Here is a 26,395-nt window from a genome sequence, read left to right as displayed (position 1 = left end):
GTGTTAAATACCTAGGTGCAGACCTCGACCAAACACTGGAAACTATGAAATTGCTTGCCAACTGCATGATCCTCAGCCAATATGATTATTTACATTTACATTTACATTTAGTCATTTAGCTGACGCTTTTATCCAAAGCGACTTACAAGTTCTGTGCGACAAGACAGCAAGAAGGGTATAACTCTATCAGCTGAGTAACAATGTTCATCAAAGTGTTGCGTGTTACAGTGTAGGTTCGTTTATTAGGACAAGTGCATGACATTAAGGTTAGTCGGGGTTAGATTTTTTTTTTTTTTTTTTTTTTTTATCATTTCAGATAATGGTTGAAGAAGTGAGTCTTTAGTCGACGGCGAAAGATTGGACGGGATTCGGCTGTCCTAACTGGGATGGGTAGTTCATTCCACCATTGTGGGGCAAGGACTGAGAATAGGCGGCTTGTCTTTGATGACCCTCCGGGAGCTTGGATAGGAGTAGATCTGAGGCGGCCAGAAGATGCAGAGCGTAGGGGTCTTGAGGGTGTGTAGTTAGAGACCATTGACCGGAGGTAGGCGGGAGCGGTTCCCTTTGCCGCACGGTATGCTAGGTCGAGGGCCTTGAAGCGGATACGTGCAGCAATGGGGAGCCAGTGCAGGTCCCTAAGAAGTGGGGTGACATGGGCCGACTTCGGTAGGTTTGAGATCAGGCGGGCCGCTGCATTTTGAATGAGTTGAAGAGGCTTGGTGGCAGTGGCCGGGAGGCCAGCTAGCAGTGCGTTGCAGTAGTCGAGGCGGGAGATGACTGTTGATTGGACGAGGAGTTGGGTGGCTTCTTTTGTCAGGAAGGGGCGTATCCTTCTGACGTTGCTCAGGAGGAATCTGCAGGTTCTGGTTGTCGCTGCGATGTGAGCAGAGAAGTTCAACTGGTCGTCGAGGACAACACCAAGGTTCTTGGCGGTCGGCGACGCGGTCACAGCTGCATTCTCGACTGTGATGGAGAGGTCGGTCAGGGGGGAGGATTTGGCCGGCAGGTGGAGCAATTCTGTTTTGCTTAGGTTCAGTTTGAGGTGGTTGGTCGTCATCCAGGCGGAGATGTCGGACAGACAGGCTGAGATCCGCTCAGAGACGTGGATATCTGAGGGAGGGAAGGAGAGGAAGAGTTGAGTATCATCGGCATAACAATGATATGAGAAGCCATGAGACGTGATAATGTTACCCAGTGATTTAGTGTAGAGGGAGAAGAGAAGGGGTCCTAGGACCGAGCCCTGGGGGACACACGTCCGGAGGGGGCGGGTGGCCGACAGAGTCCCTCTCCATGACACTTGGTAGGAGCGGTCATTGAGGTATGATGTCAGCCATGTCAGCGCAGATCCAGCCACTCCCATTCCTGCGAGGGCCGCGAGGAGGATCTGATGGTTGACTGTGTCGAAGGCTGCAGATAGATCTAGGAGAATCAGGACAGAGGAGAGGCCTTTCGCTTTTGCTAAGTGAAGTGCCTCTGTGACCGCAATGAGGGCCGTTTCTGTGGAGTGGCCAGTCCGGAAGCCAGACTGATTGGGGTCTAGGAGGTCATTCTGTAAGAGATAAGCAGTAAGTTGGTTGGATACAGCACGTTCAAGTGTTTTAGAAAGAAAGGAGAGAAGAGAGACAGGGCGATAGTTGGCTATGACGGTGGGGTTCTGGGTTGATTTTTTTATGAGGGGCGTGACTCTGGCTTGTTTTAGGGAGGTGGGGACCACCCCCGAGTTGAGTGAGGAGTTGATGGTTGCATGTACGTACTGGTATAGTGGTGTTACAGTGGAAAGTAAACACATGCTACAAACCAGCCAAAATAAGACCATACGATTGGTCCTAAATCTGCCACCTCAAACCCATATTGAGCCATGTCACTTCAATGAGGTGGGATGGCTCCCTGTGGAGCAGAGGGTCTCCTTTCTGAAACTGGGACATATGTATAGAATGTTAAATGGATCTGCCCCCAGTTATTTATGCTCTCGCATTGTCCTGCATGCGTGAACACTTAAGGCAACGCACTTGTGCTTCCGCGTTTCTCTGATTGGCCAACTGACCCCACGTGACGCTGTGTTGTCACGCGAAATAACGTTGTAATGTAGTTAATCAATCAATCATGTAACCTACTGTACCTCTGCTTTGGCTGGCCTACAGCACAGCAGGTAATAAAATGCATTAACAACACCCTACTGTACCTCTGCGCTGGCTTGCACGTTGTATGTACCTCTGCGCTGGCTTGCACGTTGTAATGTAGTTAATCAATCAATCATGTAACCTACTGTACCTGTGCTTTTACTGTACCTCTGCTTTGGCCTACAGCACAGCAGGTAATGTAGTTAATCAGTCAGCAGCCTCCACTGATGTACAGTGATTCAAACCCCCTCAATGTGCAGTTTCTGACAGCTGTGCTGTGTTGTCACGCAAAATAACGTTATGAATAAAAACGCGAAATAACATTATATAACGTTGCGTTATATAACGTTACAATGTACAGTTTCTGACAGCTGGGCTGTGTTGTCACACAAAATAACGTTATGAGTGAATCTGGTAGTTGTTTTGATAAATATGTTGTTTTGATAAATGCGTATTCTGCGGATTCGAACATAACATTACATTTCCGCGAGCAGCCTATTTCCGCGAGCAGCCTTGCTTGGCGTTTGAGAAGAGAGACGCGTCACTCGTTGGAGGCTCACGCCTCCGGCGTAGGGAACGAGCATAGAGCGGCTGGTATTCACGAAGGAGGCCGCTGGCCAATCAGAGAAACGCGGAAGCACAAGTGCGTTGCCTTAAGTGTTCACGCGTCCTGCGTGGCCAGGTCCACGGACGACAGTTACGGTCTGGGCAGCTCTCCGTTTATGAGCCTAGAAAGGGTTCCTATTCACAGAATGGCTTTCGGTCTACAGCCCGCCGGCTGTGGAACTCTCTGCCCAGGGCCACCCAAAACTCCCCCACTATTGCTGTCTTCAAGAGGGGTGTGAAGCGACATCTGCAACAATAGGTTGCAGTGGGTGCTTGGCCACCACTCTTGAAGAACAGGAACATGATATGATGTAATGAGGCTCTTTCAGAAAATTGGGTTGTCTATTTTATCTACTTGTTTTATCTATCTTATCTTCTTAACTCTTTCTTTGTGATTTATTGTATTCTTCTTGGGACCATGTTGGAAACAAGTCGACAGACGTTCACATGTTATCCTTGTACGCCTTGTCTTTATACTTTTGTATAAATTGTTTTTATTTTTTTTCTTAAATTTTTTTTATTAACATTTATAGACAAACCGCACTTACACAATACCTACAATGACTTCAACAACACAGCAGTACATCCACATGGGCCGTTTGAATTAGGCCGCGCTCAGCCTACTAGACTTCCATGAGAGGGACCCCCCCTCCCGCCATCTACCCCCAGAAACAGGGCTCCCCCACATCCCAGGGCCGTCCCCACTCGGGGTCGAGGACTCAGTGACATGGGTACCTTGAATTTGATTGGGCCAGGCCCAGCAGAGGTTCGAGGGATGGCACTCCCCCCCACCGAGCCAAGCCCGCTATTTCCCATGCCACCGAGTGCCCCACCCCACGCCCACCGACCCCCCAACACACAGGGCCCCGCCGGGCAAAGCCCAGCCGCTCCGATCCCCCCGAGAGAAACCCCTCCCTCCCGCCCTCCTCCCCGAGAAACAGATCACCCCCATATCCTGGTCCACCATGCGCGGAGCCGAGCAACCAGAGCCCCCATCCGCCCCCGCCCGACCGCCAGGCCCCCGGCCCATGAGAACCCCAAGCCCAGGCCCGCAGAAGGCCAAAGCACCACACCTCAATGGCCCCCCCGACCCCCCACGACCCCAAGCCCGGTGCCCCCCCGGCCCGGTGACCAGACCGCCGAGGACCCCAGGAACCCCACACCAATCCCACAACACGCAAGGCCCCCCCTCCCCCGGGTCGAACCGCCGGAACGATGGCCCCTCCCCTCTACACCCCCCCCCCCACTGAACCCAGCCCGCCCACCTCTGTACCTCCCATGTCACTACATACATTTATGAAAATAAAGCTAACACCACAATAAGAAGAAAGTATGTGAATATAAATGGTTATATGGTTCGCACTCTTTCCCCGGTTGGCGGTTTAGGGGGGGATCAGCCCTCCCACTGGAGAAGCCCCCCCCCCCCAGAGACGGAGATATCCCCCAAAGGAGGTTCTCCAAGCCTCTCTTCATGTCCAACATTTTGAATTCTTGTCCTTCATATTTGTCCATGTGCACATTTAAATAGAATTTAATAGAATAGAAATTTGACACTGCAAATCGCTCAACATTTAAACATTTAGACAGGACAGGTCACGAATTAGAATAATAACACAAATCAATCAAGTTGCCTAGGATAAGAGTAGAGTAAAATAGAATAAAAATGAAATCAAATATACAGAAACAAATACAGTAAAAATACAGTAAAAATATACTGAGCATGGGGGAAGGGGGGGTACAGGTAGTAAAAACAACACAGCAGTGTAAACAATTTGGTCAATATAATTTAACTATCTAACTAAATGAAATATATATTCACAGTATTCACAGTGTCACATAAGCAACTGCTATTCTAACATAACTCTGAAGAAATAATATATAAGAAGACTAAAGACAATTGGCACTTCCCAGGTAATTCTTTTTAACCCCGTTTGACCCCTGTTGGCAGGTTGGAGGGTAAGGCTCTCCTGGAGTGGGCCCCTCCTATAACGACGGAGATATTCCCAGTGGGGATTCTCCAATGTCCCTATTATTGTCCAACATTTTATTTGAATTTTTATCTTTCATATGATAGTACATTTCCCGAGCTCCCGATCAGGTCGGTGTGTATGACCTCAGTGCTCGAGTCCTGCTTGTGTGTGAGACTTCGTTATTCGAGTTCTGGCTGGTCCGGTTGATCTCGGTGTTCGGATCCCGGTTGGTATGTGTGGCCTCTGTGTTCGTATCTTGGCCGGCCCGGGCGGCCTCCGCGTCTGCATCTCGTGTGCGGATGGTCCGGCCTACCTCGGTGTCCGAGTCCTAATTGGTCCGATTGTATCCAGCGTCTCCCTGTCCCTCCCCCGGGGGCCGTCCGTTTCCCGAACCAGCCTCCATACTTCTCCGAACACTCCGCCCTGCATCGAGTCCAGTCCGCGTGTTGGCCATGTTAGCTTGCAGCTCCTTCTCCAGCCAGGCCTCGTTGCGGTCCAACGTCTCATCAGCTTGTATCCCCTGCTCCATGTTAGCTTGCAGCTCCTTCTCCAGCCATGCCTTGCTGTGGTCCAACGCCTCACAAGCTTGTATCACTTGCTGCGCTACATTCATCGTGTTGACTTCCATGTTAGCTTGCAGCTCCTTCTCCGGCCAGGCCTCGCTGTGGTCCAACGCCACGTTAGCTTGTATTCCCCGACCCTTCTTCAACTCCTCCCTGAGTCCATCGATGTTGCCCTGGATGTTCCGCATGCTAGCTTGGGTAGCCATTGCGTTAGCCTGTATGCTAGCTTGCATGCTCTGCTTGTTAGCTTGTATGCTAGCTTGTATGTCAGCTTGTATAGCTTGGTTAGCCATTACGTTAGCTTGTATGCTAGCTTGTAGCTCTTGGTTAGCTATTGCGTTGCTAGCTTGAAGCTCCGCTATCTCGCCCTGGATGTTCTGTGTGCTAGCTTGGATAGCTTGTGTAGGTAACGCTCTAGCCCGTGTGTTAGCCTGTATGCTAGCTGTCTCCCGATGCTAGCTTGTAGCTCCTGGTTAGCTACTGCGCTAGCCTGTTGGTTAGCCAACACGCTCTGCATTTCAGCTTGGATGCCGGCCCATATGCTAGCTGTCCACTGCGTCACGCTAGCCTGTAAGCTAGCTTCACACTTCATCACGCTAACCTGTAAGCTAGCTTCCCCAGCCTGCATGTTAGCTTCCCACTGTGTCATGGCAGCCTGAGTGATCTCCTGCGCCCTCCTTTGAACTTCTTCTGGGGTCGTTTTTCTCTCGCCTTTTCTCGTGTTCCTTCTTCCTCCTCTCTTATATCCTTGGATTGTCACTTTTTATTTCGCTTTGAATTGTTTTACTTCCTTTTTTGATATTCAATGACCGGGATGCGTGTATGCTTTCTACAACGCAGTTGGGTTTCCGGGTTCCTCTCGCTACTTTACATCAGGGTGAACGCTGTTGGTGCCACCACCCACTTCAATGACAAAGCTCTCATATTTGCGAATGCATAAACTATATCTTAAATTATGGCTATGTGTCTAATATGGCCATCGCTTATCAATTGACAGAGCTCTCATATTTGCAAATGCATAAACTATATCTTAAATTATGGCTATGTGTCTAATATGGCCGTCGCTTATCAATGACTTGTTTTGTTTACATCAGGGTGACCGCTGTTGCGAATGACAGAGCTCTCATATTTGCGAATGCATAAACTATATCTTAAATTATGGCTATGTGTCTAATATGGCCATCGCTTATCAATTGACAGAGCTCTCATATTTGCAAATGCATAAACTATATCTTAAATTATGGCTATGTGTCTAATATGGCCGTCGCTTATCAATGACTTGTTTTGTTTACATCAGGGGTGACCGCTGTTGCGAATGACAGAGCTCTCATATTTGCGAATGCATAAACTATATCTTAAATTATGGCTATGTGTCTAATATGGCCGTCGCTTATCAATTGACAGAGCTCTCATATTTGCGAATGCATAAACTATATCTTAAATTATGGCTATGTGTCTAATATGGCCGTCGCTTATCAATGACTTGTTTTGTTTACATCAGGGTGAACGCTGTTGCGAATGACAGAGCTCTCATATTTGCGAATGCATAAACTATATCTTAAATTATGGCTATGTGTCTAATATGGCCGTCGCTTATCAATGACTTGTTTTGTTTACATCAGGGTGACCGCTGTTGCAAATGACAGAGCTCTCATATTTGCGAATGCATAAACTATATCTTAAATTATGGCTATGTGTCTAATATGGCCGTCGCTTATCAATGACTTGTTTTGTTTACATCAGGGTGACCGCTGTTGCGAATGACAGAGCTCTCATATTTGCGAATGCATAAACTATATCTTAAATTATGGCTATGTGTCTAATATGGCCGTCGCTTATCAATTGACAGAGCTCTCATATTTGCGAATGCATAAACTATATCTTAAATTATGGCTATGTGTCTAATATGGCCGTCGCTTATCAATGACTTGTTTTGTTTACATCAGGGTGAACGCTGTTGCGAATGACAGAGCTCTCATATTTGCGAATGCATAAACTATATCTTAAATTATGGCTATGTGTCTAATATGGCCGTCGCTTATCAATGACTTGTTTTGTTTACATCAGGTTTGTCATGACAAACCAATAAAAAATCGCTACTTTACATCAGGGTGAACGCTGTTGGTGCCACCACCCACTTTAATGACAGAGCTCTCATATGTGCAAATGCATAAACTATATCTTAAATTATGGCTATGTGTCTAATATGGCCGTCGCTTATCAATTGACAGAGCTCTCATATTTGCGAATGCATAAACTATATCTTAAATTATGGCTATGTGTCTAATATGGCCGTCGCTTATCAATGACTTGTTTTGTTTACATCAGGGTGAACGCTGTTGCGAATGACACATAATTTAAGATATAGTTTATGCATTCGCAAATATGAGAGCTCTGTCATTGAAGTGGGTGGTGGCACCAACAGCGTTCACCCTGATGTAAAGTAGCGATTTTTTATTGGTTTGTCATGACAAACCAATTACATAATCCAACATATGTGTAAAGAAACAACATATTCCAGTTAACACTTTGAATGCCACGAGGTGGCGCCAGAAGTAGCGCTTCAATGCCACCATCAGCGCCAATGTTACGCTTAATATCGCCTAATCTATGTTTTAAATTATGGCTATGTGTCTAATCTGCCCGTCGCTTATCAAAGAATCCTTTTCCAGTCAGTGCTGTCAAGGCAGATTGGTTTTTTATCGCTTCATTACCGTTTGAGAGCATTTAGAAAAGCACCCGTTTTGAGGTAAAAAACAGTTCATTCTGGACCATTCTATGATAATCGTCTTTTACTGGAATATTCCGGAACGTTGATATTCGTCTGCCTATTTATGAATCGTTTTCAAATAAACGCTAGAGGATGATCAATATTATATGTGCACGCAAGCACATTCGAGCCGCGCACGGATAATCGCCGTGTTCATTTCCTCTTGGACTTTTACAGTGAAACCGAAAGAGCCCATTTCACAAAACAGCCTATATCTTCATCAAAATTAGTCTGATTATCCTAACACTGATAACATAGATTCCTTACCTGACATCAGATGGTATCCAACTGGTATATTCCAATTCCTGATCACCATTCGAAAAAATCGATAAGTGTATGGATCCAACGTGATACAGTAGTACACATGATTCCGCGGGCTGAGAGGCTCCAGAATGAACTGTGGTAACCCCGGCTGGATCAGTGAACTGGAAAATGTGGAGTACCGGATTTCTTTCCCCATCCATTTTCATTGAGTCCATTCCAAAATCCCTTATGTCATCTGGGAGACGATAGGGGGCGCTTTTTTCCACATATGATCGCCGGCGGCGCTCGGGTATACTCGGGTAGGCTCGCGTGATGCAATATGATTTCAGATCGCTAAATTTCTTTTTTTTTTTAAATACGAGAAATCTCGTGAGTGGCTTTCAACATAACTATCGGAAACCCGAGATATCTCGTGTGTGGCAGTGAAAGTGTTAACGGTATATTTTTTTAATGATTCGTTACGGCGTAATCAATACTTCCATTTGTATAAATTGCGTTAAGCGGCTGAGGAGGCTGAGGAGCTTGGCGCGGCTCATGCGCATGCGCGGCGTAAGCGATAACTGGCGGCGATAAGGGGGGCGTAATAGCGTAGGGTCACGTGGGCTTAGTGGCCAATCAGAGGAACCCGGAAACCCAACTGCGTTGTAGAAAGCATACACGCGACCGGGAGCTCTTTCATGTGGCTGTTCCCAGAACGTCGCAAACCGGAAGTCCCATATTCTGGTGTTTCATCAGATAACCAAGTCATATTCTGGTGTTTCATCAGATAACCAAGTCATATTCTGGTGTTTCCCTACAAAATACACCATACGTCAAGTGATTCTGATTCAAACCAATATTCAGTATCACTGTGATACCAACCTGGCAAATTGGATTGCATTGAAGGTGTTGGTTTGATCTCCAGTCATCTGTCTGATCCTGGAGGCGGCAGAGACCAAGTCCTTCTTGGTCTTATATTCATTCAGTTTGAATTCAAACCGGGAATAAACTGCATACTGAATGACACTGACCTGGAATGAGAATAGATGACCTCATTAAATCACACAGAAACACAAACAAACAGACCAAAAAGACAAACATCAGACCAAAATGGTATCTCTGGAAATGTGTTAGTTTTTTACGATTGCTTTGACTAATTTTTCACATCAGAGTTTCAATGTACAAAACTCTTAACACAGAATGCTATACTGCTAATTCTGGGTTCAAAATGTAATATAGCATGCAAAATACCAGTGTCAAATCAGAGAATGGTATATGTAAAAGTTTATCACAGCACCAGAACAGTGGATATGTTCATCGTTGAAGTTTAATTATTGGTGCATGTCACAATCACGGCCCGGGCCTACCTCTCTCCCCCTCCTTCCGTGCCCTTACATGGGCAGCTTCCTATCTCAGCATTCACACACTGTCAACTGGCATCAATCAGCGCAGCTGAGAGTGATCCGCTCATCAGCAGCCCCGATATACACTCTACGGATCCTGCCACTCATCGTCCGAGTGTTGCTAAACCTACCTACTGTAGATACGAGAACGTACCCTACCTTGCTGCTCTGTTCTAAATCGCCTACCTTGCTCTAACATTTGTTCTCCCTGTGCCCAGGACCACCCGCTGCCGGCCTACGCTGTCTATCGAGATGCCGCCCGCCCGGACGTTCCTGTGGAGAACGAGGAGTGCTCCTGCTCGCACTATCAAAGATTCTGTGTTGTTTATCTTACCGCATGGTACCTATTGCTCGAAAGGAATAAACAACCCTAAAACACTCCACTCTCTCTCTCCCTGTGTATCTGCTATTGGGGTTCAGCTACCGCTGCCGTAACAGGCCATTATCAAATAATGCGGTCAAACACAAAATACTTGTTACCAAAAGAGACTATGCAATGATAATTTCCTCTTAACCCCTGTGATAGTATTGTGATTGTGTTTCTATGAAAGACAAACAAAATCTTAGATTATTTGAAGTTAAAAAATGTATACGATTTCTTTGACTCATTTTGCACAGTAGAATTTCAATGTACAAAACTCAAAATGCAAATTGCCAAACTGACTTTCAAAATTCATACTCTAAGGTACTAAATGCTATGCTGAAATTCAAAGTGCAAAACTGTTGTGTGCCAAACTCTAAATCATATGCTCAATTCTCAGAATTGCTCAATTCTCAGAATGTTAAATTGCTTATTACTACAAATGCAGATCACTAATCAATTCAACAGGTGTTTGTACTTATTACCTTCAACAACCTTGCCCAGGTGAGTAGCATTGCAACACAATTGATCATCTCTTCACCACTACATATGTAATGGATGGTATCGTGAAGCGCAGTCAAGAAGGGCTGGGGTGAGTAGCGGTGCTATGGGTTAAACTCACTCTCACATCCTCAAAAGACGCATAAACCCATTACTTAGAAGTGGATTCACCTCTTGGTATAGTGGTCTGTGTTGCTGCCTGCGGTGTGGGAGACCGGGGTTCGACTCCCACTCGGGGCATCGAAGTTTGAGGTGACGTTGTCACAACCGTTACAATGGTGCCGATTGACCCGGATGCCTTGGGTGGAGTGGAGTGAGTTTGGGAGGGTGAGTGTAACGGATGGTATCGTGAAGCGCAGTCAAGAAGGGCTGGGGTGAGTAGCGGTGCTATGGGTTAAACTCACTCTCACATCCTCAAAAGATGCATAAACCCATTACTTAGAAGTGGATTCACCTCTTGGTATAGTGGTCTGTGTTGCTGCCTGCAGTGTGGGAGACCGGGGTTCGACTCCCACTCAGGGCATCGAAGTTTGAGGTGACGTTGTCACAACCGTTACACATATAAGGCTGCTTAGAAACCTGAATGGCAGTTTCTGACAACAGCTGAGGTTGGCAACGAAGGACAGGGTTGTGGTCGTGGTCATGGAGGCAGAAGAACATCTGTCTCAAATTAAATTAGAGCCAAAAATGTTGACTACCGATGAGGTCTAACAATGGCTGAAGCTGGCAGGGTGGTGCAGCCAAACCTGAACAGGTCAACGGTGGCATCCATTATAATCATTTTTATGAGAGATAATCGGAAAGTCAATAATGTGTAATTTACTGTACAGTAACTGTATATTAAAATTACAGTAATTGTAAAATGTATATTGCTGTCTGTTACGGTATATTTCATAAATACTAAAGTGTATTTGTGAATTATTTTTGTAATTGTTATTTTTACTTTAGAACTGAAGGTGCAGTGCGGCTGATTGGCGCAGTGGGCAAGGCTCTCGCCACTAACGCAGGAGACGCTGGGTTCGAGCCCAGCTCTCGGGGTTGCTACCGGCTGGCCGGTCATTCACACTAACACAATTGGCAAGTGTTAGAGGGTGGGAAAGCCGGTGGGTGGGGATTGGACGTTGTGGACAGCGACTCCTACAGGTCGGTTTGGTGACGCCAGTGCGGCGGAAGCAGGAAGTAGCGGGGGCAGCGTGAGCCTCCGACGCGTTACTCCTCGCCACTGAGAGTTCGAACTGCTGCGGTGAAAATATGCGACAGGCTGCCTCCTCGTGTACCGGAGGGGACACGTGATGCAAGGCTTCTGTCCTCACTACAGCCGACCAGTGGGAGGCATAGTCTAGCAACATTCAAGACAGGGGAGGGAAGAATTGGATACTACAAAAATGAGGAGAAAAAGTGGATTAAAAAAAAAGAACGGAAGGTGCATGATTGCCGTCCATAGGAGCAGGCAACACTCCTTCAGGCCAGCAGTGTCAGGGGTGGATAAGGCACTCCAAAAGATGTTTTCTTGCAAACAAATACAACAGATGTGACATCGATGAAATTATTTGGCCATAAAGCACCATAAAGCTTTTCTTTTTTTTGTCCTTTCTTCTATTTTTACTTTACTGTACAGTAGTTTGTTTACAGTACTGCAACTGTAAACTGATGACTCTTCTTTTACTACAGTCTGGCTCAAACTGACTCTGAAATCCTGTGAGACGTGAGTTGTTGCTGGAATAATAACATTACAGTGGAAGCCTCAGTGAGTTGGTGAAGAAGAGTAACATTACAGTGGAAGCTTCAGTGAGGAAGAGTAACATTACAGTGGAAGCTTCAGTGAGGAAGAGTAACATTACAGTGGAAGCTTCAGTGAGGAAGAGTAACATTACAGTGGAAGCTTCAGTGAGGAAGAGTAACATTACAGTGGAAGCTTCAGTGAGGAAGAGTAACATTACAGTGGAAGCTTCAGTGAGGAAGAGTAACATTACAGTGGAAGCCTCAGTGAGGAAGAGTAACATTACAGTGGAAGCCTCAGTGAGTTGGTGAGGAAGAGTAACATTACAGTGGAAGCTTTAGTTGGTGAAGAAGAGTAACATTACAGTGGAAGCCTCAGTGAGGAGGAGTAACATTACAGTGGAAGCTTCAGTGAGTTGGTGAAGAAGATTAACATTACAGTGGAAGCTTTAGTTGGTGAAGAAGAGTAACATTACTGTTGAGATCAGAGGCTCTGTGTAGGATTGTTAGTAACTGTCTAACTGTACATATGGCTGTTTACACTAGTAACTGTTTACCTGCATATATAATTGTCTCCACCAGTGACTGTTTAGTTGCATATATATCTGTTCCCACTAGAGGGTGCTCTAGGCGGAGCCACCCAGGTACTCCACCTTGTGGCGAGTATAAAAGCATAGGTATACTCCCATTTCGTTCTCTCCCCCAATGTCTCTCAGTGAGAGAAGACCATGTATGTTACTGCTGCTCTTTCCATGTGAATAAAAAGAAACCACGCCAGTTCAGGCTCAAGATAGAAACCATGCCTCTTGACCACATTATTGTCGCCCTATAGCCGAATTCTGTTAACAATTACAGTGGAAGCTTTAGTTGGTGAGGAAGAGTAACATTACAGTGGAAGCCTCAGTGAGGAAGAGTAACATTACAGTGGAAGCTTCAGTGAGTTGGTGAGTAAGATTATGAGACTGTTGGGAGCACAGAAAGCATTGCGTTATCTAAAAGATATAAAACAATGGTTTGTGTTTGAGCGCAGATCTACCAAGAAAATGTTGGGGAAAAAAGAAAAGATAAAGATCTACAAACGGATTGTATACTGCAGTCTGTACACTTTACCCCGATGACTACTGCCAGTCCAAGAGGAGAAATCCTACACCAAAGCACCTCTTCCTAAAGAAAGATGCTGTTCGAGCGGAGAGACCTTCTGCAGACAGAGTGGAGGTAATGTCAGCTAAAGTTATTGTGTTGATCTGGCATCAGTACACACAAAAGCTTGACAGGTTAATGGCAAAAACAATCACTATAATCACTTACTGTAATAAGCCAGTAGAGTCATGAATGATTATGAAATATCTATTTTATTTATTTCCCCTTTGCGACTTCTTTTGTAAACATCAGAAAATAGTGAAATGGATAAACAGAGCCTGGAAGAAGCCTAAACACAAAGGTCTATCTTTGTAGGGGTCTTTTACATAATGTTGTCAGATACATATAATGACAATCCGAGCATATCAGTGGCAATAATAAGCTCTTTTAGTGGACGTACTCTGCCCTGTGTGATCACATCGCAGCCTGTTTGGCGGCTGCCGGCTGAAGCGATCTCCCTCAATACTGGACCAGTTACAAACATGTTTGTCCCTGTTATTCATTTAGACCCACATGATGGAAAAATACCAAAGTTGTCCTTTATGTGACTTCTCATCTCATCAAGCTCTTTACACACTGCAGTTTGACCCAATATCCCATCTGGAATTACCGATTGGGCATACAGACCCCCATCACTTTCTCATATTTTTATATTCAGATTGAATTGTATTGCCTATATTTAGTTTCTTTCTTCTATTACCATGCCCATACCCCCCATCCTCCCTCCCCCATGCTGCTATGATGCCCAAATTTTCCCCAAGGAGATCAAGACAGGAATATCTTATCTTATTTGATCATATCTTACCGTGTCTTATCTTGCCTTGTGTAGGTGAATTGTCTCTGTAACGTTCTGGGTTTCTAGGCTTAGGAACCCTACTGTCTTTCTGGAGTTCTTCACCTGGTGGTTGGTATTTGCACTCATTGTTGGTCACTTCTGGTTCGCTGTCATTACACTGATTGAACTGTCACCACTGGTTGCTGTCACTGGCTGTCATCTTGCCGTCACTAATTGATTCATTGGAATGTCAGGAATGTGGCTTTATATTGACCTACTGTTTCCTTCTCTCCTTGTCGAGTCTTCAGATTGTCCTGCGTGCAGACGGAGAAAGGACCTGTTCTGTTTCGTTATGGCTTCGCTCAGCACCAGTTGCACTGTACTTCACTTTGTGCACATGCACTGAATAAAAAATTCCACCATGTACCTTTACATCCCAACATTCGTCTGACCACACCCCCATCCGCTTACCTTCATAAGCAGGTGTGTGGTCACCTACTCGCCTCCTTCTTCACTTTCACCACAAGGAAGTGCCTTCGGTCAGATCCCCACTTGACGAGGTTGTTAGCTGAAGAAAGTTGAGACGTGTTTACATTGTGCTTATTTTTTTCTTCTCTCATATATTCGATAGAATAATGTCTACTCCGGAGAGTCGTGTTCGCAGCGCCACTCTCCACCAGCGGTTCTCCATTTCCGCCTCCGTCGTACGTCCTGGAGCGGGGCTGTTGCCTCTCTCGTGGTTGACAGCCACGCCCGGTAGGCGTCCGATGGGTAGTTTGCCTCTCCAAGGAGCTGGTGCACCGGTGCCGTCGCCTATGCGATGGCCTGGTTCTGGCTCTGGTTCCTCTGTTTCCGAGGAATCGTCCGCTGTTGGGCGGCCGGTTCCTTTGGTTCCAGGGGATTTGAGACGCAAACTTTTTGCGTCGGCTCGCTCCCGTCGCAAGATGGTGGCTTGCAGACGCGAACGGCCCGGGTTTGGTGACTTGCTGGAGCCCAGTGAGGATGCGTCGGTCTCTACATGCCCGATGGAAACAGAGGATTACATGGTAGAGGCGGACAAGTTCTTATTTGAAGGCCCGGTGGAGACAGGTATCCCGCCCGTCCAGGTAACACTGGAGGGGGGTGAGATGTCTCCTTGGGGCGCCTCGTTTGAAGACGTTGGAGAAGAACCTCTGACTCGTCGGCGGGATGCCCTGCTATCAGCCACATCGGAGTGTGGCTCCTTGACCAGTGGAAGCCTGCTGTATGTGAGGGATGCGGGCTCGGTGGAGGAAAGTCTGCAGGGGGAACTGCAGGCTTTGTTTCCCGAGCTCATGGCGGTGGCGGCAGTCGCAAACGGCGTGCCGCTGCCGCAGCCACTGCCTGTTCCTGTCCCTGATGATCTTATAGGTCATTTATGGCAGCGTCGCCCGGTGAGAGGGGTGGACATTGTCTACCCATTTTTCCCCTCAATGGGGGCCTATGTTTGTCAGGGCCAGGTGGTGTCCCACATCATAGGCCTCGCCCCCGCCTACGTACCCGCCTAAGTTACGCGGGTGGCGGGTTTGGTCGACGGTATGAGGGAGGGCATGCCACAGCTTGATAGGCCGATGGCCGCGCTCCTCTGTCCGGAGGTGGTGTGGGAGCCGTTACAGAAGCCGGTTCCTCAAGGGAAATCGACTAGGCGGTTGGCATACTGGAGCGACCAGTCATTTATCTCCGGAACACAATCTCTAGCTGCCGTGTCTAACATCGCGCAGCTGGCAAGATTCATGTCCGGGATATTGACGGGCGGCATGGAGCAGAGTGATGTACAACATGACCAGCTCTTCCAGGCGGCAGGAGCTATCCTGCATCTGACTCAGCTGCAGGCCATAGCCGCTGGGAAAGTGCGCGCCCTGGCAACTCCGCTACAGCCGGCCCATCTACGCCCGGAGGTGACGGTAGGGACCGTCGAGACCAGCCGCCGATTGCTTACCGTCCCTCCGGTGCTCCCCGGGGTGGCAAATCCCGAGCGGCTCGAGGCGGCAGGCGCCGCTAGACCCAGTGACTTTTTTCCCCTGTGGTCCCCTCTGTTTTCCCTTCCCGGCCTTACCATATGATTTGTTCAGAAATAAAAAGTCCCCTCTAAAGGGGGACTGTATTTTTTGTTAACAAACTGTGTGTTTCTTCACCAAACATATGATGGGGTTGCAAAGTGTGAATCTTCACTAGTATGGGTTGATAGGAGGGTTACGTTCATGTTAAGAGCTTAAGCAAGGTCTGCAGCCTGCACTCGGTTGAAAAAGGGTTTTTTCTACCTCGGCCTGAGTCTCCACATAAAGGTAGAGGTTACTTGTATGTTCTGTTGCTTACACAAGTAATGTTGAGCTACAACACTGTTGTGTTGGTTGCAGTAATGCTCGTATGAACACGTACCACGCCTCAGCCGTTCTCGCTCTCTCTATCAGTGTTTTTCTATGTTCAACATGGATGCGGGTGTAGGATTCACACACACACGCAACTTGGTTTTGTTGTAAACCCTGTTCACAGTTGTCTGTGGTTAGCATGCATTGTATTAGCTTGCGCTATTCATTAGCATTGCTACTAAAGGTATCGTGTGCTAAAGTTGTTGTGTGCAAGGGAAGGGCCTGTGAGGGGGTACCGGATAAACCCCTCCTTCCCTCTTCTGATTGGTCAGGGGGTTTATTCATCTCTTGTCAGTCCAGTCAGGGCCAAGCCGTTAGGCGACTTGGCAGGGAGGGGGGGGAGGGGGGGGAAGGGTTTCCCTGACTCTGCTCCTATTAAACAGGCGTTGAGTGTTGGGTTTCCCCCCGTCATAGCACACGTCACTACGCACGTTGCTATTGACGATGGCTTCCGTGAGTTAGACCTGTATGTGCGGTCTGTTGTTGTCAAAGTGTCGGGATAGAGCGTGGGTTCCACTACGCTCGATATATGTGTAACTTGAGTCGGTTGGTCACATGACTCAAGATTGCCATGGCTTTTTCACTCTATGACTCACGTGGGAAGTCTCTCTGGGGAGTTCCATCTAATCATCTGTGGTGGGGGTGACTGGATATAAAAATGTGAACAGTTTTTGTCCTCAGCTGTGTCAAATGGGATTCATGTCAGTCGGTGCTTCTTTTCTTTTTAATAAAAGAGTGTATAGGAAGCACCACACCCTTCTTGTCGTTCTCCCAGGCGCCTTGAGGATTCAATAAAGGGTCTAAATTAGCCTGTTCATTGATGTGGTTGTGTCCCGACGCATGCATGGTGCTAGCTCGGGGTGTTTCTGATAAGAATCATGCGGGTAGCTAGTACGCCTTGGTTGCTTGTTGTTAAAACAGCGTTTTTATAAAGCAACTGGGATGGAGGTTTTGTCCTCTTCCAAGAACCTGTTACTGGTTCTCGATGGATTCTCGTTCATATCTGGGGGATGTTAACGGAATAGATCAGAACATAGGTAGAGGGGTCTCACGCCCTTGGGGTGGGCCACCGAGCACGGTTCACACCGCCCCGTCTGGGTGGCGCCCTCTTTTCATGTTTTTTGATCGACACGCATATCTGCCCCTTCTCCCGGAGTAGGCATGTCGGCGTGGTTAGGGCACGGGACTGGTTCTGGTCACGCTGGTCCAGGTCAGTTAACCCGTTTGTCCGCCGGGGATGCAGATCTGCTGTTCTGGTACCCTGAGGGACTTGGGCTTTTTTCGGGGGGAAAATGCCGGGTCGGCCCGGGGTGTCACAAGGTTAGGCGTTATGGAGACCCTTGTTGGGTACTCTTTTGTACCTGGCACAATCATAAGGGGCTGGTTCTCTTTTCTTCGCTCCTCTCTCACGCATGGCGGAGAGAGGGCTGTTGGGGTGGTCTTCTGGACCTCCTCTGGTAACCCTGTGTGCTTCGCGAGCCGCCGGGCCCGGTCCGAAGTAAAGTTTCGTTGATACCGTAGACCTGGGATAACCCTTTTTCTTGAGGGGTTATAGGAACAACCACCGCATATGGTACCAAGGGGGTGGTTGATTCCCTGGTGTGTTGGAGCAGAGTCAACTCCCGGGTTACCCGGTTGAGTGTGCCCCTGCACGTTCATGACGTCTGCCAATCATGTCAGCCTTCTCTGCCTCGACCCCTCTGGGTGGTTTTTTTTTTAATGGAGGCTTTGTCATGGTGATCAACAACGCCAACATACGCCCCTTCCGCCGGAGGGGCTGTTTTCAGCTGACTCCTTTGGCGCCTGTCTCGTCCGCAGTGCTCCAGGCTCAGGTTACAGCCTGCTGCCTGGTTTCCCCGGTGCGCTGCCTGCTTCCATTGGTTAACCTTTTAAGTGCTTACGGCCATGCTGACTGCCTGTTCTGCAGGGTCAGTGTGCCAGGCGGTGTGCTATTGGGGGGAAAGGGCCCGCTCTTGGAGGGGCCTTATCCGAATACACTGGCGATGTGGGGGGCGGTGTCACTAAGTGACCACCTGGTGGGGTCTTGATGCCTGGTGTCATTGACCTCTCCAGGCCCCCTTTTTCCAGGGGATCCAGTCCCTTCAGTGGGACTGGGTCTTCCTTCGCGCTCCACTGCTACGGCCTTGCCATGGGGTTGGGGTTGCTCTTGACCCTGTGATTTTGGGGGGCAGTAACGAGGTTTGTTCCTTCCGTTCGTTCCCTGGTGGCATGCGGGTTGTGCGTGTGTGTAGTCGTGGGGTCAAGCCACGGTCTGCTCACCCTGTGCGTTGAGTTACTTGAGTTCTTCTTCGCCCGGTCGGATCCGTCTCCCTCCCGTAAGCCTCCAATAGGGGGGGTATCCTCCATTAGGGAGGGTCGGGGGGCTCGGTCCTCCCCGGTCTGATGGTTGTGGGGGGCCTCAGCGGGGTACATTTGTCCGGCTATGGCTCCCGCTCAGCTCCTGTTGTGCAACTGGTGCTGAGCGAAGCCATAACGAAACAGAACGTAAGGTTATGTATATAACCAAGTTCTGTGAGTTATGGTGCGCTCAGCACCAGGACGCCGCTGCGGCCCTTGATCTCGCCTTGTGGTGAAAGTTTGGGAAGGAGGCGAGTAGGTGACCACACACCTGCTTATGAAGGTAAGTGGATGGGGGTGTGGTCAGACGAATGTTGGGATGTAAAGGTACATGGTGGAATTTTTTATTCAGTGCATGTGCACGAAGTGAAGTACAGTGCAACTGGTGCTGAGCGCACCATAACTCACAGAACTTGGTTATATACATAACCTTACGTTCTACCTTCTCGTTGCTGTTAACAATTATCTTTACCTTTGGTCTTTACTCTCAGTTGACGCCCGGCGTCTTTCAAATGCTTTCCTTGCATTGCTCAGTGTTCTTGCTATTAAAAGACACCCTACTGAGGAAAGAGCAAACCACATCTCCGTCTCATTTCCTTCCTCTACTATTGGAACTCGAATTGCATACCTGCATCGTAACAGTCTCAAGTTTATGCCCCACCTCTATTCAAATTGCTGTGAAAATGAAAGGTCCTGTCCAGGCAGCGTGTGGGCTGTAGCCTCTGGACGTACCTGGGTGTTTTGTGGCCCAATGTCCAGCGCTGGGATGAGCTTCTTGAGGAACTCATTCATTGGAGTCCAAGGATAAATGCTGTTGGAGCCGTCCAAAACAATCGCAATATCCATAGGGCCGCCACAAGCTATGGATATAATGAGGTAAAACATACAGGTGAGATGCATGAGGTAAAACATACATGTGAATGTAGATGAGATGAGCTGATGTATATAATGAGGTCAAACCTACAGGTGAATGTAGATGAGATGATGGATATAATGAGGTAAAACTTACAGGTGAATGTAGATGAGATGATGTATATAATGAGGTCAAACTTACAGGTGAATGTAGATGAGATGATGTATATAATGAGGTAAAACATAGAGGTGAATGTAGATGAGATGATAGATATAATGAGGTAAAACTTACAGGTGAATGTTGACGAGATGATAGATATAATGAGGTCAAACTTACAGGTGAATGTAGATGAGATGATGTATATAATGAGGTCAAACTTACAGGTGAATGTAGATGAGATTATGTATATAATGAGGTAAAACATAGAGGTGAATGTAGATGAGATGATAGATATAATGAGGTCAAACTTACAGGTGAATGTTGATGAGATGATAGATATAATGAGGTAAAACTTACAGGTGAATGTTGACGAGATGATAGATATAATGAGGTCAAACTTACAGGTGAATGTTGACGAGATGATAGATATAATGAGGTCAAACTTACAGGTGAATGTTGATGAGATGATAGATATAATGACGTAAAACGTGGACACTTCTCAATCCCAGCGGTGAGATTCTACACAGCGGCAAAATTGGTTAAACTAGAATTTCAGTAGCTTCATCTTTCATAAAATAAATTCAGAAGACAGTACTACGTTTATTACATTTATAATTCAAGTACTGTTGCTGGCAGCAATGCCCCTCGATGGAATGTTAACCCTTTAACCATCTGTAGTGTGATAGTTAAGGGTTAACCTTCTGTAGTGTGGTAGTGAAAGGGTTAATCTGCTGTCATGTGGCAGTGAAAGGGTTAACCTTCTGTGTTGTCACAGTGAAAGGGTTAACCGTTCGGTAGTGTGGCAGTGAAAGGGTTACGTGTGAGAATGTTGGGAATGAACTGTAGCCAGAATGGTTACCGCTAACTTGAGCGTCCCAAAAAACATACTCTGGAGAGCAGGGGAGAAGGCAGGCGCTGGTCGGAAGAGGGAGCTGATAGATGTACACACCCCGGGGTAGTAGTCCTGACTGCCACACAGCTGTCCCCACAGAGGACCACATGTCTGCACCACAGAAGAAGAGTGAAGAGACTTTAAGATGCTCAGTTCTGAGAGACGGAGAGAGACAGACAGACAGACAGACAGACAGACAGACAGACAGACAGACAGACAGACAGACAGACAGACAGACAGACAGACAGACAGACAGACAGACAGACACACACACAGAGACACACACACACAGACACACACACACATACAGAGAGAAAGCACCTCTTTTCCATAGCTTAGAAAATGTTTTAATTGCCTTTCACAACCAAACACACAAACAGACATGCACACACACACACACACACACACACACACACACACACACACACACACACATGCACACACGCACACACGCACACACACTTACCATTAAAGAACTAGTTGAGGGTATCCGTGCAAGAGTCAAACCTAGACTCATGTACGTGTTGATATTATTCACATTTGGGATTGTGATGGAGTCTGTCAGGACATTAATAAAAGGTGTTCAGTTAGCGGTAGCTTCACAAACAAGTCACAGTAGAAAAGTGATATCATGATCTTATAAACAAGTCACAGTGGAACAGTGATATCATGATCTTATAAACAAGTCACAGTGGAACAGTAAAACCATGATCTTATAAACAAATTACAGAGGAACAGTAATATCATGGTATTATAAACAAGTCACAATAGAACAGTAATAGCATGATCTTATAAACAAGTCACAGAGGAACAGTTATACTATGATCATATAAACAAGTCACAGTGGAACAGTAATATAATTATATTATAAACAAGTCACAGTGGAACAGTAATATAATTATATTATAAACAAGTCACAGTGGAACAGTACTATCAGGATCTTATAAACAAGTCACAATGGAACAGTAATAGCATGATCTTATAAACAAGTCACAATAGAACAGTAATATCATGATCTTATAAACAAGTCACATTGGAACAGTAATATCAAGATCTTATAAACAAGTCACATTGGAACAGGAATATCATGATCGTATAAACAAGTCACAATAGAACAGTAATATCATGATATTATAAACAAGTCACAATAGAACAGTGATATCATGATCTTATAAACAAGTCACAGTAGAACAGTAATATCATGATTGTATAAACAAGTCACAGTAGAACAGTAATATCGGGACTTGAGATGTGTGGGTAGTTTAGGGTGACCATATTTTGATTTCCAAAAAAGAGGACATGTCCCCCCAGCCTCGAGATACTTAATGATACTCAGGCATGCGTTGCTCATGGGACGACTGGTTGCACTATGTTTTAATGATGCCGCGTGCGCACGCTCCCGTGCATGCTCATAGATGTTCCCTCGCATAGCACAGACTAAAGACAGTGCCTAATTGCCTCTACGAATGGAATGTAACACATTTCATTCACAAGTTTTGTGTGAATGTATCTGAGAACGTATTTGAACACACCTGACGACCGGCCATATTGTTATGCAAAGTAGTACTTAGCGAGTTGGCTCATCAGTCGAGTGCAGCACATTCCTGTGTGCACGCGTGTGCACATCCGTGCATGTGCATGCTTCTGCTCACAGACTGGTTGCACGGTGTGCAACCCCCGTCCCATGAGCAACGCATGCCTGATGATACTCAACGTTTACTCAAAGATGCATTATTGTTTTAATATATTTAAAGTATGCCTCCTCTCTATGGATATACAAGTATTATTTTACTGTATATAACACAACAATATCTCTCTATAACCAAAGACACACCAAACCAAAGTTACTCAACAATCAGCATGCTTGATTATGCCTAGACAAATCTCAATGGCACAATAATAACTTAAAAATCAACCTGTAACAAAATAATAGCTCTCTTTTCAAGTCTTACTGGACAAAAATAAATAACAAAATATATGAAATAATAGAAAATAGAAAATCCAGTTAACAAATATATTTTTCAGACAAATCGTTTTTTTCTTGCCATGTTTCAATGAGATATTGTGCAATGGTTTCTGCTGTCTCATTTGATGTATTTAACCTCGATTCATTTTGTTTGCATGCCCACCCCTCTTCCAGTCAAAGTACTGTATTATGATTGGGAATATTTTCACTGCTCCGTGGTTTGATTTGAGTGCTTCATGTGCGACATCAATCGAGTCGAGTGGGGCGCTATAACAATTGGCTTCGGATTTAGTGCGCGCACTACTGAACTTTTTGGCAGTGTCAGAGTCTGGAAATGCCTTTTTTAGCAAGGCACTTGTGCAATCCATAGATTGTGATGTTTCAGAGTATGAAATGCAAACACACCGCCTCCCTCCGCTGCATTTACTTTACAGCATCCTCTGTTTTCCAGTACATTCTTTGGCATTGTGAACGTGAGCTGCGGTGCGCTCTGTCCCCTCTGCGTGTATCCTTTCTCTTCCTCTGTTTGTGAGCGTAGTTGTAGAGCCGCCCACAAAGCTTCTCAGGGATTACGTCACACACGCAACAGATTACCGTAGTATTCTGTGCAATGCGCCAGTCAATTTAAGTATATGCAAACGGTCCGTGAAAGCCGGACATTATCATGAATTTATAAACCCCCCCCGGACGGCCCGGACAGGGCGTGAAAAGAGGACATGTCCGGGCAAAAGAGGATGTTTGGTCACCCTAGGGTAGTTGACAAGTGTCAGAGCTCCCGGTCAAAAAACATCGAAAAAAGGAAGTAAAACTAACAAAAACAAAAGAAAAAGTTACAATTCAAGGATATAAGAGAAAAGGAAGGATGAACACAAGAAAGAGCGAGAAAAAAAGGACCCCAGAAGAAGTACAAACAACGGAGGAAAGATCTCGGCATGAGGAAATGGCGGAGGAGGTAGATCAGGCGAGCATGATGCAGGGAGACAGAGAAGTGGAGCCTGTGGAACCTGCCTGGATAGCGAAGATGCAAGCGGCCATACAAGCTAGCGCGGTGAGTAACCAAGAGGCTAAACAAGAGCTACAAGCTAACATACAAGCGAGCATACAAGCGAGCATACAAACTAGCGCACAAGCGGCTAACCAAGAGCTACGAGCTAGCGTACAGGAGCTAGACAAGATAGCATGCAAGCTAATGCGGTGAGTAACCAAGAGGCTATCCAAGAGCTACACGCTAACATGCAAGCTAACGCAAAGGATATCCAAGCTATACAAACTAGCATACAAACTAGCGTGCAAGCTAACACGGAGGACATGCAAGATAGCGCGTTGACTAGCCAACAGGCTAACGCAACAGCTAACCAAGAGCTACAAACTAGCATACAAGCTATCCAGGCGAACATCGATGGACTCAGGGAAGAGTTGAAGAAAGGACAGGACGAGCTCAGAGAGGAAATGAATAAGGGACTCGAGGCAATGGATGGAAAACTGCAGGAACAAGAGAAAGACATAAAGACGGCTGAAACCGAGGAATGGACTACAGATATACAAGATATTCTAAAGGAGACGCTCGAACAACAGAACATATTGAGAGAAAAGTTAATGGACTTGGAGGGGAGGTCGAGGAGAAACAACATACGAATATGGGGACTGAAAGAAGGGATGGAAGGAGACTCTATGATCAAATATGTAGACAGCCTAATTCGAAGAGAATTGAAGATGACAGAACTCGACAAGACAGGGATTCAAAGAGCACACAGGACACTGGCGCCGAAGCCGCGGATGGACAAACCACAGAGAGCAGTTATATTATCATACTGGTCATCGCGTCTAGCTCTTTGCCATTATGAGATAACTCTTATCTCCTAGCACCTACTGTGCTCATGAACAAACAATTTGCACTCATGCACGTGACCAGGCCATGCCCCTGTGTCCTGCTATAAGACGCCGGACATGGTCACACTCTACCTTCCTCTTTTTTTGTTTCCAACATGGACGTTGCAGTGCACTCCGTGAACTAGTTGTTATGAAACGCAGGGAGAAATTACACAATGTTGGGTTTTTCGCCGGAGGTTCACCAGCCCCTGGAATCTTCTTGGCACATCCTAACAGCGCATCGGGCCTGTCCTGGGGTTTCGTCATCTCATGACAGCGGATCGAGGGACGTCGCGCGACGGTAGCAGTCGAGCTACGTCGCGCACAGGTAGGGCCTGCGCTATCAGGCATTGATACTAGCATGAGTAATACTGCTTGTTGTCCCGTGAGACAGCCGTGTGAAGTATTGGCGCGAGGGGCAGGATATTTGGGGAAACATGGTCGTCATGACTCTGTTTTGGGTGTTTTCCCAACTATCCTAGTGCGTGCGGCTAATGCTAATGCTACAATGCTGGGTCTCTGTTCTTTGTACCCCGCCGAGGGCTGTCTTTACTAAAAGGTCTTCCCTCCTCTTAACCATTCATGCTGACGGTCAATCTGTGTCTAATGTTGGGGGTTTTGACGGGGGCTTGTTTACCATTTCAGGGGTGGATGGACTGAGGCTCAGGGCTGGTGCGCTTTTTGTGAATCTATGAATTGTGTGCGGGACTGGTGTTTTTCTCTGGTCTGCATCCCCTTAACAATTGTGTGTATGGGCTAGCCCATTCTGCAGTGTGTTAGTGGAGTTTTCATTCATTTATTCATTTACCCCTTCATGGGTGCACACCACAGTGGAGGTTGCTGCATACCTACTAGTGAGGCAGTGCTTCACTAGTAGTAGTCTTTTGTCTGCAGCTACCACTGGTGCTCCGTGCTTGTGAAGCAGGTGGCATCAGTCCTTTGCCTCTGACATGGTGGAACGGTGTCCCGCCCGGCTGACGCCATGAGGCGAGTCGGCCCGGCAGGTGGCTGGTGGGCTGTTAAAGCCTATACTGCCACGGTATAGAATTAGCAGCGTCTGGCAACATTGTTCGAATTGCTGTTTTTTCTGTCAAAAATGGTGTCGGTGGTGGGCCAGCCGACGTCAGAACATCACGCAAGGTTTTGAGGTTATTCACTTTGACCTAGCCGCAAGCTATAACCCCAGGGAGGGCTAGGATGCTGTCAACCCTTGTTCACAGGCATCTTTGGTTGGATCAGTCTCTCCTTGAGGAGGAGAGAAGGTTTTTCCCTCCTCAGGGCTCCCCTCTCCGCAGAGGGACTTTGGTCTTTCCGCAGGAGCGCGGGCGGTATTTGACTTAGGCCCCACACCACCTCACGCCGCGCAGCCAGAGGTGAGGGCGCGGCCTCGCCAGCGGCTGTGGCGAGGCCTCCAACCAGCGGCCATGTTTCCCCTGCCTGAGGTACCCTGGACACAAAGACAACAGGTGATCACAAGGCCGACAGCCTTGGCGGCCGAGGGATCGGCTACATTAGATGAGCACGCCCTAAAAAACTGTTGCCGTCTAGCTGTGTCTAGCTCACTCTCCGGTCACTCCCCCCCCCCCAACACCAGTGGGATACGGGCTCTGATTTGTTCGCTTTGGCTGCGGGCCGCGTGCCTTCAGTAAAGCACGAGCGGCCCCACGTTTCGCTTCTCATGGGGACAGGGGCTGACACCCAGTTGCTGGCTAGGCCTGGGTCTGTCCGTGAGAATGCTGT

General features: G+C 47.0%; 1 protein-coding gene across 1 annotated transcript in view; it reads right to left on the bottom strand.

Moving 5' to 3' along the window:
- Window positions 1–21,379, bottom strand: part of LOC311222677 (integrin alpha-2-like) — a 109,085-nt gene extending 87,706 nt beyond the window's left edge. Inside the window, exons 1-4 of the mRNA XM_084307276.1 lie at window positions 21,287–21,379; window positions 20,817–20,931; window positions 19,649–19,776; window positions 9,155–9,303 (exon numbers count right to left, since the gene is read on the bottom strand). Of these exons, the coding sequence (XP_084163402.1) occupies window positions 9,155–9,303; window positions 19,649–19,776; window positions 20,817–20,931; window positions 21,287–21,337 (443 nt within the window). The 5' untranslated portion in view covers window positions 21,338–21,379. The remainder of the gene's footprint in view (window positions 1–9,154; window positions 9,304–19,648; window positions 19,777–20,816; window positions 20,932–21,286) is intronic.
- Between the last annotated feature and the right edge of the window lie 5,016 nt (window positions 21,380–26,395).

The sequence above is a fragment of the Notolepis coatsorum genome (genome assembly GCF_963971535.1).
Source record: "Notolepis coatsorum genome assembly, chromosome: 2".
NCBI classification, from domain to species: Eukaryota; Metazoa; Chordata; class Actinopteri; order Aulopiformes; family Paralepididae; genus Notolepis; species Notolepis coatsorum.
Note: the sequence above shows the minus strand (reverse complement) of the source record. Positions and strands in the feature narration are given on the sequence as shown.